Below are 12,197 nucleotides of genomic sequence, written 5' to 3'. Positions count from 1 at the left end.
GTCGCTCCATTCTTCATCCCTCAGATCGGCAGTCTGCAGCCTCCTCACTCTCTGCAGACCTTGACAAAATCACAGACTGGGCAAACAAGTGGAACATGTCTTTCAATCCTGACAAATCTCACACTCTTACGATGTCTCTCCGAAAAGACCGACTGGACAACCCTCCCATCCACTTTCTGAATAATCCTCTCCAAGAGGTTCTGTCACTCAAGCTTTTGGGTCTCACTATCTGCCATGATCTTTCCTGGAAAAACCACATTTCAAATCTGGCCTCCAAAGCCAGTCGCCGACTGGGCATCCTCCGTCGTGCGAAGTCCTTCCTTGGGACACCTGAGCTCCTCACCACATACAAGGCTTTCATCCGCAGCTCAATGGAATACTGCTCTCCCCTCTGGGCTGGTGCTCCTGCCTCACACCTAGCTCGCCTTCGCGCTGTTGAAACCAAAGCATTCAGAATCATTGGAATCTCCCGCGATGAAGCTAACTCCAAGGGCCTCTCACTCACTCACCGCAGGCAGGTTGGTGGTCTTTCCGTCTTCTACCGACTCCTCTCTGGCCTTGCCCCTCCAGCTCTCTCTGGGCTCTGTCCCGCAAATATTCCTACAGGTCGCACAAGATCTGCCTGCAACCCTCTTTTGGTTAAACTGCCAAAATCAAGACTCTCTGCTCACCTTCACTCCTTCATTCCTCTTTTCTCCCGCCTCTGGAACAAACTCCCTCACTCTCTTCAATCCCACTCCACCCGCCAAGTCTTTAAAACAGCTGTTCACCACCATCTCTTATCTTCCCCCATCCAAAACCTTGATCTTTTCTACCCCCGCTAATTTCACCCCAATTCCCCTTTTTGAAATACCAACTTCTGTCCTGGAAGTCCTTGGTGTCCTTGTGCTTTATACTTCTCCCTCCCCCCCCCCTTCCCATGCCTCCTCCCCCCGGGCCCTCTCCCTTCCACACATCTCCCTGCTCTCGGATGCTGTGTTTGTGTGCTTCCCCTTTTCTCCCCATCTTGTCTTCCGCTCCCTCTTTTTGTGTATTTTGTTTGTCTGGTCGATTTGTTTGTGAAGTAAATGTTAGCTCTTTCACGAGCCTCGATTCAGTATACAAAAAAAAAAAAAAAAAAAAAAAAAAAAAAAATGCTTGCTTGCTGGAATTTAATTGGTGGGAGAATGTAATGAAATGATGGTTGCCAACTGTTGCAATTACCCCTCTAGTGGTAACGGATGATAAAGAGGAATGGTTTGGACGTCATTGTCTGTCTGTAGACTGGATTCAAGTTGGTAAGCCGTGATGTTCTTCATATATGGATTGCATTCATGATAATGTAATGAATGAATGCTTGCTTAATTAGATGATCATTCTTTTATAGATGGTGTTGAGAATCAAATTGAATAAAGCTCACTATCCTTGGAGTTTGGTGGATTGAACTAGTACCACAGATCGCATTGCGAAACAAAATGATGTGCATATGTATACCATAATGTATTATCTTTGTGCCAAGTATGAACAAAATTAGTTCATACATCTCCGAGATATTGTTGTAGATGCATGGGCGGACGGACAGATGGACGAGACCCAATCCATAAGCCTTCATTTCGGACTAAGTCCAAAGGGGGCTTTTTACCCCCCTTTGTTGGGTAAAAATAATAGAGTAATAATAATAATAATAATAATAATAATAATAATAATAATAGTGTTGCGGTTTTGGGAAAGCACTAAAAAGTAATGGCAACCATCATACAGGTCCCTTAGAATAGTTATTTCATAGCAGAACATTATCTTAGCCCATTCTCCTTATTTCGGGTTAGTATGCCTTTATGCATTGGGGAAAGGAAAGATAGGTCCACTCTTAAGGGATAATTTACCAGGCAATGCACCAGGCTCAAAAGTACACCATGGTGTTGTGGGAAATGACAATTGTTTCAATTAAAACATTTCTCTTCAGATTGCTGACAGACTGGGCTTGTGTTTCTCATGCTCTGTGATTTCTCTTGCATTTGCTTTATGACCACAAGCTGGTCTGCGTTTCTCATCCTGCTTATCTAACCATGACAGGAACTCTGTGGTTTCCTCCCCTTGTACAAAACTCCTACATTCTGGGAAGTAATCTTCCAGGCTACATGTGGGGTACATTGTGCACGGGACATGTTCTTGTGAGAAACTTCCTGTTAAGAGGATAATCTTTGCTCCACTGAAGCTGCCTCTGTGTATATTAACAGAGTGCACAGCAAAAGCTAATGAGAAGGGATTGGCATTGATCTGGGGCCTACCCTTTTCCCGCATATGTGTGAATCTCCTATTAAACGGCGTATATTTTAGAACGGTGTCTTTAGTCTCTCATTGGACATCGCACTTCGACAGTGTCCAGGCTCAGAAACCCACCAATCAGGTCCTGAATCATTTTCGGGGAAGTTGTGGGGCGGAGTAATGGGCTCCACCAATCGCGTGCCAGGAGACCTCCAAGATTCTCCAACCCCCCCCCCCCCCCTCGACAAAGGTGAATAAAGGGTTTCTGAACACGGTTTTGCACTCTCTTGGTTCTTGGACATTGTGGACCTAACACGTGCCTGTATTGATTCTCTCGCTGGCCGCTCTCTCTTGCCCCACTGAGTACGTGGACATTTTGCTCTTGGCTGGTCTCCCTCTCACAGGCCTCGACACCTGCATTATTCCACTCTGGGCCTGTCTCTTGTGCATTCACCATGTGTCTGCAAGATTGCTCTACTCTGGGCCTGTCTCTTGTGCACTCACCACGTGTCTGCAAGATTGCTACACTCTGGGCCTGTCTTTTGTGCACTCACCACGTGTCTGAAAGATTGCTACACTCTGGGCCTGTCCATTTGTCAACTCCAGGCCTGCCTCACTCTGCTGGGTTCACTGAGCACGTGTGCTCCCCTCTTGGCCTGGGTCACTCTGCCGTGCTGACGATCAACCTCACTCTGCCTGTCTGTGTTGGGATCATCATTACCTGTTTGTACTGCTGAGTGGCGACAACGGGACGGGGGAGGTAGGGGGGGGGGGGGGGGCAGCGAGGAGAGGCATCTGGAGCATCGTAGCCTTTGTGCTACCAGGTTTCCCATGTTTGTTTGCTCATTTCCCTCCCCTCCCCCGTGAAAGTGTGCTGGGCCCATGTGGTGTTTATTCGTAGTAATCGTAATAAGGCATAGAATAAGCTAAGTTCCTGCTTCTCGTCCGTTTTTCTTTCCTATTGAATAATTACATTGTAAATATCTGCAACAAATCAAAACGTTTTCCTTTCTCTCTGTCCATGAAAGCCTTTTCCTTCATAGATCCACCATTGCCCAGGTTAACATCGTTGCATTGGCCGTAGCTTCGGCCGTCCCAGGTTAACATTGGCCATCCCAGGTTAACATCAGCCGTAACTACATTACCATTACTCCGGCGGTTACCAACGGTTTTCGCTCGGCCATCTAAATTGGTGTACCGCTGGAGGGTATGGTGCGTTCCCTGATTGGGACCGTCATGTGGTACAGGTAAGCTATCGCCCAACGGTCCAATTGGCATTCATAGTTGCCGATTCGCAACCTGCTAAGCACGAAGTTATTCGTGCGCGGCAGCTGCATGTCCAGTAAGTTCGGGAGGGAACGGAGGTTAACCCATCGTAGTAAACCCGAATCCCGCACCATAACAATATTAATCTATCTATAATTCCAGTAATCTCTGTGTGTCTGTGTGTCTGTTTGTTTGTCTGTGACCGCTGTTTCTCGACAACCACGGGTCCGATATACTTGAAACTTGCCAGGTATATTGCTGGGGACCCGAGGATGTGCCTTTTCAAGGTTTCATATTAATCGGAGAAGTAGTTACCGAGCTATGTCCAAAAAACGATTCAACCAATCAGAGAGCAGCGAGCTATCACGTGTGCCGAACGTGGCGAACAGACTCTGCCTCGGACGGCACATTTGAGAGCGTATTCATTTATTTCACATTGGCAAACTATGTTGCCGCTATGTTGGCGTTAAACTATGTTTTAAAACTAATTAAAACTAATTTGCGATTCATCGTAACTGCGATATGCGACCTTCCGGACAGTCAAATGAGGACGTCACTTCCGGACTTACGGATAGTCATAGTGACGACGTACTGATGCTGAACGTGGCGAGCAGACGCTGTAAGGTACGATCGATTGTAGTACACGTTTATAATAACTCTGCCGATACAGGCCCGATTAACTGCAGCGCCATCCGAGCTGCGGCGTCGGGACGATACATTCATTGTACGGTCACATCACGCACTTACGGGCACGCCCATGCATGCATGGGCGAAGACATTTTTATTTTTTTTTTTGGCAAGGAACGGGCACCCACGTACGGGCACGTCCTAGTAGTAATAAATAGGCCAAAGAATGCTGTGCAAGGAAAAACAACAGCAGTTCATGTTTCTCAAAATTAGAACAAAAACAAAAATCAAATCCGATGGCAACCTGAAGTTTCCATGTGCAGCACAGGCAATCATGATGGAAACATCCTTTGCAGTCATGGACACAAGGTACTGCTGGATCTGTGGAAGATGGCAAAAGCCTCAACAGTCAGCAATAACATGCCTTCTAATTTCATTTTAAAATGTGTCAGGAAGCATTGTAAGAATGGTGGCAAAGAGTACCGCTCTGGTTAATTAAAACCAGGTAATGTATATCAATGGCTCTGAAAATTGGGAGTACCCATTGTCCTATACTGCATTTCAAGAACTTTATCAAGATCTAGTGTTTTCAAATACAGCAATCTACCAAATGGATCGTTTCCAAGTTAATGATCAGAATGAACAATTTGTTTTATTTTTGAAAACTTGTCCGAACCTCTTCCCTAACTCCCACCACCCCCAAGAAAAAGAAACACACTGGAAAGTCTACCAACACCATACTGGTTAAAGGCACACATGGCTTTGTTAGCACATGAAAATCTCACCTTGCGGACAGCAAATTGTAAACTTTGATCATCAACAGTTGACTTGTCCTGCAGGATTTGCAAAAATTCCCTGTCATAAGGCTGGTCCAACCTGAGGCTAAACCTGTATATACAAGAAATGTGAACAGACATTCAGATACATGATCATTTACAGCATAAAAACAAGAATAACCAGTTATGTCCATCAGGTTTCATCCGAATCAGTCCATAACCTTTTGAGATATCCTGCTCACAGGCAGAAAAACACACAAACAAATTAAAAAGTTCTCAAATCCAGATCTTCACCAAAATTGAATCAATTTGTCATTGGCACATACCCAACTTGTCCACCAAGTTTTGGCGAAATCCATCCATAACTTTTTGAGATATTGTGCTATATATCGTTTTGGCCCTATCTCTTAATGATGAAGAATTACTTTAAATTTCTCGGACAAGTAGAATTTATGCAGTACGAGAGAGAAAAGAGACAAGTAGAAGAGAGACAACATCAGATGCTTCTAACTTGGGAAATGACCTGAAAAAGTATTTTTCAAGGGACACATGACCTTTAGCCTGTTAAAAAAATATAATCAGATAATCTTTGTATTGCAGTCCATACTTCTGCCAGGTTTGGTTAAAAAAAAAAATTGTATACAAAGTCGAGGCTCATGTAAGAATAAACACATAAAACATAAAACCATAAACAGAAACACACATACAACAAATAAGAAATGGAGCGGGAGACAAGAGAGGGGCAGAGAGAGGGATGCACACAGGCACAACAACAGTAGAGAACAGGGACATCTGTGGAAGGGAGAGGGCTGGGGAGAGTGGGAGGAGGGGAGAGGGGGTGGAAGGGAGGGGAGGGGAGGTTGGCCGGGTTACAAGGTATAACATAAATGGACACTACTAGGAATTTCAGGAAAGGGATTTGGGATGTATTAATGGGGGTAGAAAAGATCAAGGTTTTGGATGGGAGAGAAATGAGATGGTGGTGAACAGCTGTTTTAAAGACCTGGAGGGAGGAGTGGGATTGAAGAGAGTGAGGGAGTTTGTTCCAGAGGTGGGAGAAAAGAGGAATGAAAGAGTGAAGGTGAATAGAGAGTCTTGATTTTGGCTGTTTCACGAGAAGAGGGTTGCTGTCAGATCTGGTGCATCCTGAAGGAATATTTGGGGGACAGAGCACAGACAGAGCTGGGGGAGCTAGGCCAGAGAGGAGTTGGCAGAAGACAGAAAGACCACCTACCTGCCTGCAGTGAGTGAGTGAGTGAAAGGCCCCCGGAGTTAGCTTAATCGCGTGAGATACCAATGATTCTCAAAGCATTGGATTCAACAGTGTGAAGCCGAGCTAGGTGTGAGGCCAGAAGAACCAGCACAGAGGGGAGAGCAGTAATCCATCAAGCTGCAGATGAAAGCTTTGTATGTGGTGAGAAGCTCAGTTGTGCCAAGAAAGGACTTCACAAGACTGAGGATGCCCAGTCGGTGACTGGCTTTGGAGGCCAGCTTTGAAATGTGGTTTCGCAGGAAATATCATGGCAGATAGTGAGACTCAAAAGCTTGAGTGACAACTTCTTTGAGAAGATTGTTGAGAATGTAGATGGGAGGGTTTTCCGGACGGTCTTTTCGGAGAGACGTCGTGAGAGTGTGTGATTTGTTAGGATTGAAAGACATGTTCCACGTGTTTGACCAGTTTGTGATTTTATCCAGGTCTGCAGAGTGAAGAGGCTGCTGCCTGCCGATCTGAGTGTTGAGATATGGAGCGGCAGAGGGTGGAGTCATCGGCAGAGATATACAGTCACGTGAAAAAGTAAGTACACCCCATGTAAAGTTTTGACTTTTTCAACATATTTCAACATACAGCTATTTGATCTTCATTTCAACAATATTGATAGATAAAGGTGATATAATATAACAAATATCATGAAACATTTACATTTTGTAGTCCATTGTATAATTTAAATAAACATAAATGCAAATTTTGCATGTGGAAAAAGTAAGTACACCCCATGAAATGTTAAAAAAAAAATCTTTTTGGACATATCATATGTGGACATATCAATATTTGATCTTCATTTAAACAGTATCTATAGATAAAGGTGATCCAATTGAACAAAAAACAATGAAAAATTGACTTTGCAATAATTTATTCAACAAAGAATTGTTGCACAGCATGCACAATTGCATGCACATCTCGTTTCAAATCCCCCCACAGCATCTCGATGGGATTTAGATCCAGGCTTTGACTTGGCCATTCCAGAACCCTCCATTTCTTTCTTTTCAGCGATTCCTTGGTGGATTTACTGGTATGTTTAGGGTCATTGTCATGTTGCAAGATCCACCTTCGGTTGAGCTTCAACTTTCCGACAGATGGCCTCACATTATCCTCAAGCACCCTCTAGTACAATGAAGAATTCCTAGTGGATTCTATGATGGTGAGCTGCCCAGGCCCTGATGCAGCAAAGCTGCCCCAAACCATAATATTTCCACCACCATGCTTTACAGTTGGTATCAGGTTATTGTGGTCAAATGCTGTCTTTGGTTTTCACCAAACACATCTTCTGGTACTGTGGCCAAATAGCTCTACCTTTGACTCATCTGTCCAGAGTACATTGTTCCAGAAGTGCTGGTCTTTGCCTAGGTGTTCATTGGCAAATTTTAATCTTGCCCTGATGTTCTTTCTGGACAGCAAAGGTTTCCTCCTGGCACACCTCCCATGTAGATCAAATTTGTGCAGCCTCTTTCTAATGGTAGAGTCGTGCACTTTGACATCAACAGTGGCAAGAGCTACCTGTAGGTCCCGTGATGACATTCTGGGGTTCTTAGGGACTTCTTTCAGCATCTTGCGGTCTGCTCTCTGGCTGAACCTGCTGGGGCAGCCTGGCCTGAACAAGTCGGCAGTTGTTTGGAATCTTCTCCACTTGTCGATGATGTTTCGGACAGTCGCATGATTGATTTCAAATTGTTTGGAGATCTTTTTAAATCCCTTCCCAGACTCGTAGGCATCTATAACCTTCTTTCTGAAGACCTTAACGAGCTCTTTTGATCTAGGCATGGTGACGCCGCACACTTCAACAACAAAGAGCAAACCAAACGAAATGTCTGAGGTTTAAATAAAACAGGTTCCTCCAAGATCCTCTCCAACGATGTTCTAATCATTTGCACCTGAGCTGGTGCACCTGATTCTAATTTTAGGTATTTGAAGTTGTGATAAATGTAGGGGTGTACTTACTTTTTCCACATGCAAAATTTGCATTTATGTTTATTTAAATTATACAATAGACTACAAAATGTAAATGTTTCATGATATTTGTTATATTATATCACCTTTGAATATGAATGAATATGAATGATCGTTTTAAGGCTATTTTCCCCGCTAGAGCAGGGGTTAGCCTTGCAGGCCCCATGACAATCATGGTTCCCTATTTGAGGCAATGTTTTTATGGCCGGATGCCCTTCCTGACGCAAACCCTTGGTCGCCTCTTACGATGCGCAGGGATACGGTGTACCGATTATAAATCGGGGTACTCACCGTGATCATTCATCCCAGCACGCTGGTACTCAATTTGCCGACCTCGGAAGGATGACAGGCTGAGTCAACCCCCTTGGCGTTAATTCAGCGATCGACCGGGATTCGAACCAAGGATCCTTGGATCCTAAGCTGGCACCCTAACCGCTCAGCCAACACCAGGCTATATTATATCACCTTTATCTATCAATATTGTTGAAATGAAGATCAAATAGCTGTATGTTGAAATATGTTGAAAAAGGCAAAACTTTACATGGGGTGTACTTACTTTTTCACGTGACTGTAGAGAGGATTTTCCAGAGAGATCATTAATGAATACCTAAAAAAAAAAAAAAAAGCACAGGGCCCAGAACACTGGCTTGAAGAACCACAGCCTGGACAGGAAGTGGAGATGAGAGAATTCCATTTAGAGCCACACATTGACTACCTTGTAGTTGTTGTTGACTATCTTCAGCCATACGTAGACTACGTTTTTTGGGGGGGTTAAAATCCTTTTAGTTGTTCACAAGCTATCATGAACCGATGATGGACAAATGGACAGACAACCCAAATAAAAAACACAATCCTCCCGGCCTCTAGCTGCGGAGGAAAAAAAAATAATTGTCAAGACAAATTGCATATTTTTCATGAATAGAGCATTAAGGGATGAATAACAATTTATTATCCGTCACCCACAAATTGAGACCACCCACAAATTTTCGGGAACTGAGTGGCATGCTGATGAGGAGGGGAGTGTCGTTGAAGCTGAAGGGAAAGGTGTATGCTGCATGTGTGAGAAGTGTTATGATTTATGGGAGCGAGACATGGGTAATGAACGTAGAGCAGCAACGAAGGCTGGAAAGGGTGGAAATGCGAATGGTTCGGTGGATGTGCGGAGTATCGTTGAGAGAAAAGAAGACAAATGATGAATTGCAAAAGATGATGGGAATATAGAGCCTGTGATGGATGCTATGAAGAGAAACAGGTTGAGATGGTTTGGTCATGTGTTGAGGAAGGATGAAAGTGACTGGTTGAGAAGAGTGATGGAAATGAATGCAGAAAGAAGTAGAGGACGGGGAAGACCGAGAAAGATTTGGCTAAAGATGGTGGAAGAAGAAATGCGGGCAAGGGGGTTAACAAGGAGAGATGCAGAAAATAGGGCAAAATGGAGAAGATTGTCATGGGGACCGCAAGGCTAACCCCCGCTCTAGCAGGGAAAATGGCCTTAAAATGCATGTTGTTGTTTTGTTGTACCCACAAATGCTTGTTCTTCTTTCGCAACCACTAATAAGTAAGTAAACAGACATGTAGTAGTAAAATGGCAGTTCTTGATGCATTAATATTCTTCACCTGGATTGGGGCTGTTTGAGTATGTGTTGCTGAAGACGCAGATACAGAGGGTACACGCCCTCAATGTCGAGCAGGTCGAGACGTTGCGCACGGCGCACTCTTGCCAGTACACAGGAGGGTGGCAGTCTGTCAGAATCTTGCGACAGACTACAACCTATGGAAGTTATTTCAAAGAACAATAAGAATAGGAAGTAGAAGTCATAGAGGTAACAGTAGCACAACATGGTGAAATATTACACTAATGTGAAATTATTAGATGTATTTCCCTTTAAGACCAATGATACTTTTACAATATCCTCTGCCCTAAAACTCCAGCCTGCCAAATTCACTTGGCCATACTTCTGAAGCTTCAAAATGTCAAGCTCAAACTTTCGTTGGCAAAGATCCACAGTATCCACAAAACAAATGCATACCATTGCGAGACCCATTACGACCAAACTGACTGGCAGTACATATGGTCGTGGATTTGAAGTACCCAGAACTGTTCAACGAGTCATCTTGCCAGATGTCGTCACCCTGCTCATTGGGCTCATGCAAGAGGGCATGAACAAGGAAAGCCACCAACATCCCGATCACATTATCCCCGCCTTCATTTGCCTTGTCAGGTCCTGGGAAAGCCCAGCAACAGTGCACCGGTTAGAAGCGCCACGAAACGTGGGCGGCCAGCCCAATTTAGTGTTAATTATATGATGAGTACGTTTCATGTCCACATGAGGAAGGAGCTTAAGAGTTAAAATGGAGTTACAAAAAGGAGACAGTACAATAAATAAATTCCTCTCCCTATAGCATGAACACAAAAATGGATTAAGAGGATTAAATTTTGGAATAAATGCCAAAATAAAATAAACAAAAGATGCTTTGAAGGTCACAAACAATAGGTAGCGGTAAATGTGGGCACCATTAAAGTTTTCCCCATATGTTCACCAAATTAGAAAGTAATGAGGAAGCAAAGCTTTAAGGTTGGAAGACTGAGGGAAGGTGAATAAGGAGAAGCTTACCGGAGGAGAAAAACGGGCGAAGATGAGCAGCCAATGCGGGGAGATCCGTAGGACATGCACGTTCATCCCGACATCCAAAGATGAGCTCACCATTCTGTGGTCAGCCATTCCTCAACTTAAACAAGTACATGAAATGCATTTCTCGCCATATAAAAAGTTTCTTACGAAGAGAAACAAATGTAAAACTAGAACTATGAGCAGTATTGATATGCTTCCGAAGCACATGACCAATTATGCCATTGCGATATGTAGTAGGTCATACCTATGAAATTTCGGTTTGATCCGTTTTGCGGTTCTGGAGATATAGATTTTAAAATATTTTTTTCTTATATCCAAGCTGACCACCACACCACGTGACTGATGATGTCATGCATGAGAAAAGTTATTCCTCATGGGTAGTTGATCATAAAATGAAATTTCACATTGATCTGTTTAGCAGTTCAAGAAAAAAAGATGTTTAAAGGTTTTCCTTCAATCCAAGATGGCGATCACACACGTGACTGATGTCATAATTTGCAATATATTTTCCTCATGGGTAATCAGTCGATCATACCTATGAAATTTCGGTTTTGCGGTTGTGGAGATGTAGATTTTCAAATATTTTTACGATGGCTGCCACACCACGTGACTGATGATGTCATAGGTCAGAAAAAAGTCATTACCCATGGGGAGTTGTTCTACCTATGAAGTATCGGATAAATCTGTTCAGTGGGTCTGGATAAAAGTTTTTTTTTTTTGCAAAAATTAAAGATGCTGCCATACCACGTGACTGATGATGTCATAGTTCAGAAACCATTTTCACTATGGGGAGTTGATCACACCTATGAAGTATCGCATTGATTTGTTGAGCGGTTCTGGAAGAAATATTTAATTTTTTTGCATTCACCACGTGACTGATGACGTCATAGTTTGCAAAAATAATTATTCCTTGTTAGTCGATCATATTGTTGCGGATATGGGATTTGGCCTCCATCCATATCCGCTTGTAAATATTCCCCTATTTCCCCAATACTCCCCAACTATCCCCAATCCCCCATTCCCTAGTCCCATTGTCTGTAAACAACACTCTGTAGAACCGACCTTCCCCTTTTTCCCCCATTAAATGTCGTGCCCAGGTTCACCGCATCTCACGTAGACAACTATAGGACATCTTGCTAGTTATTCTTAGTCTATGTCAGTTAAGGACTCGTTTCCATTAATTCTGACTCTTCGTTGCACCAGAATGTGATTGTATGGCACCAGTAGTGAGTTTAGGACCTCCCAATACCTCCCCACAACCTCATCTCCGCACCCTCCCATCATCTCATGGAACAACAACAACTACAACCACAGCGGGGGCGGCGCGGCCGCGGCGCGGGGAGTGGGCGTCCTCACTCCGGCTTGGTTAGCCGCCATTGCCCATGTGCTCCGACGGGGTTACCACGAAGGGGCTGACTGTCAGCT

General features: G+C 43.9%; 1 protein-coding gene across 1 annotated transcript in view; it reads right to left on the bottom strand.

Moving 5' to 3' along the window:
• IPPK (inositol-pentakisphosphate 2-kinase) overlaps positions 1–12,197 on the bottom strand; it is an 86,531-nt gene that overhangs the window by 8,655 nt on the left and 65,679 nt on the right. The window contains exons 10-14 of the mRNA XM_078776153.1: positions 10,755–10,848; positions 10,170–10,364; positions 9,757–9,910; positions 4,923–5,025; positions 4,442–4,518 (exon numbers count right to left, since the gene is read on the bottom strand). Coding sequence (XP_078632279.1) covers positions 4,442–4,518; positions 4,923–5,025; positions 9,757–9,910; positions 10,170–10,364; positions 10,755–10,848 — 623 coding nt within the window. The remainder of the gene's footprint in view (positions 1–4,441; positions 4,519–4,922; positions 5,026–9,756; positions 9,911–10,169; positions 10,365–10,754; positions 10,849–12,197) is intronic.

Source organism: Myxine glutinosa, chromosome 4, assembly GCF_964187855.1.
Source record: "Myxine glutinosa chromosome 4, kmMyxGlut1.1, whole genome shotgun sequence".
Taxonomy (NCBI): domain Eukaryota; kingdom Metazoa; phylum Chordata; class Myxini; order Myxiniformes; family Myxinidae; genus Myxine; species Myxine glutinosa.
Note: the sequence above shows the minus strand (reverse complement) of the source record. Positions and strands in the feature narration are given on the sequence as shown.